The sequence below is a fragment of the Ornithorhynchus anatinus genome, chromosome 3 (genome assembly GCF_004115215.2).
Source record: "Ornithorhynchus anatinus isolate Pmale09 chromosome 3, mOrnAna1.pri.v4, whole genome shotgun sequence".
NCBI lineage: Eukaryota > Metazoa > Chordata > Mammalia > Monotremata > Ornithorhynchidae > Ornithorhynchus > Ornithorhynchus anatinus.
The window spans coordinates 20,508,812-20,510,215 of record NC_041730.1 but is presented as its reverse complement, the minus strand read 5'-3'; the positions used below and the strand labels follow the sequence as shown (position 1 = coordinate 20,510,215).

The 1,404-nt window shown below is 44.8% G+C and overlaps 1 protein-coding gene across 1 annotated transcript; it reads left to right on the top strand.

The window, feature by feature from the left end:
- The first annotated feature begins 474 nt into the window (after positions 1–474).
- LOC100083188 (olfactory receptor 4P4-like) lies at positions 475–1,404 on the top strand. Its single transcript, XM_001513725.2, has one exon. The coding sequence runs from the start codon at positions 475–477 to the stop codon at positions 1,402–1,404; it is 930 nt and encodes a 309-aa protein (XP_001513775.2).

Genomic DNA, 1,404 nt, shown 5'->3' with positions numbered 1-1,404 from the left:
TTCTAGTTTTGCCATTTTCCTGCTGGGGGACCTTGGGCAAGTTCCTTAACTTCTCAGTGTCTCGGTTTCTTCACCTGTACAATGGGGATAAAATACCTGTCTTCTCTGGAGGCTTACAGTCTGAGAGGAAGGGGGTACAGGTATTTTATCCCCATTGTGCAGATGGAGAAATTGAGGCACCGAGAAGCTATGGGACTTGCCCAAATCTGGGCTGCGTTTGATTTGATTACCTTGTGGCTATAGCACTGGAAACCTCCTAGTGTCTTCCTCACTAGCTTCATAATCATCATGATCATCATTGTTATTATATTTTAATGAATTCTTAATAGTACAGAAGTCTCCCTCCATTTCTATTCAGGGTGAGGACTTGTGTTCTGAGCTAGAGCTTCAAAATTAGTAATATTTGGTATTTCTCATTTTGCCCAATTCAGGTAAATATCCATCAGTTGTACACACATCACCTTGGTCAACCTGATGGAGAATTCAAACAACATCACAGAGTTTGTCTTCAGGGGTCTGTTCCCAAATGAAGAGGGGAGGGTAACTTGTTTCGTGTTGTTCTTACTCTGTTATCTAGCCATCTTGTTGGGCAATCTTCTAATCCTCATCACCATCAGAAACAGCCACCTTAGTCAGCAGCCTATGTACATTTTCCTTAGTTCCTTGTCTGTCATGGACCTTTGCTTCACCTCCACAGTTGCTCCAAAGATGATCGCGGACCTACTGGTAGAAAGAAAAACCATCTCCTACAACTCCTGCATGGTCCAACTCTTTGGGGCTCACTTCTTCGGCGGGGCCGAGATATTCATCCTAGTTGCCATGGCTTACGATCGCTATGTCGCCATCTGCAAACCGCTCCACTACCTGATTGTTATGAACCGGCAGACTTGTCGCTCATTGGTCTTGGCCTCTTTTGTAGGGGCTTTTCTGCATTCGATCTCACAGATTTTCATCATGGTGCGGCTACCTTTCTGTGGCCCCAATCAGATCGACCACTATTTCTGTGACGTGTTTCCTCTGCTGAAGCTCGTCTGTACCGAGACCTATTTTGCTAATGTCTCAATCATTGTCAGCACTGGTGTACTGTCCCTACTAACCTTTTTTGCCTTGATTGTTTCCTATCTCATCATTTTATCCGTCCTGAGAAAACACTCCATAGAGGGTCGGCAGAAAGCTCTCTCTACCTGTGGTTCGCACATCACTGTGGTACTCATGTTTTTCTTGCCCCTCATCTTTACTTACGTTCCCGTGGCCGATTCCGTCAGCGAGGATAAAGTGTTTGCCCTCTTTTACACCATCATCGCCCCCATGTTCAACCCCCTCATCTACTCGCTGAGAAACACCGAGATGAAAAATGCCATGAGAAAGGTATGGTATAGGAAAGTGTTATCAGAAAGAAAATAA

What these genes read in the sequence shown, in the direction of transcription:
- LOC100083188 (XM_001513725.2), top strand. Translation starts at nt 475, where the DNA reads ATGGAGAATTCAAACAACATCACAGAGTTTGTCTTCAGGGGTCTGTTC.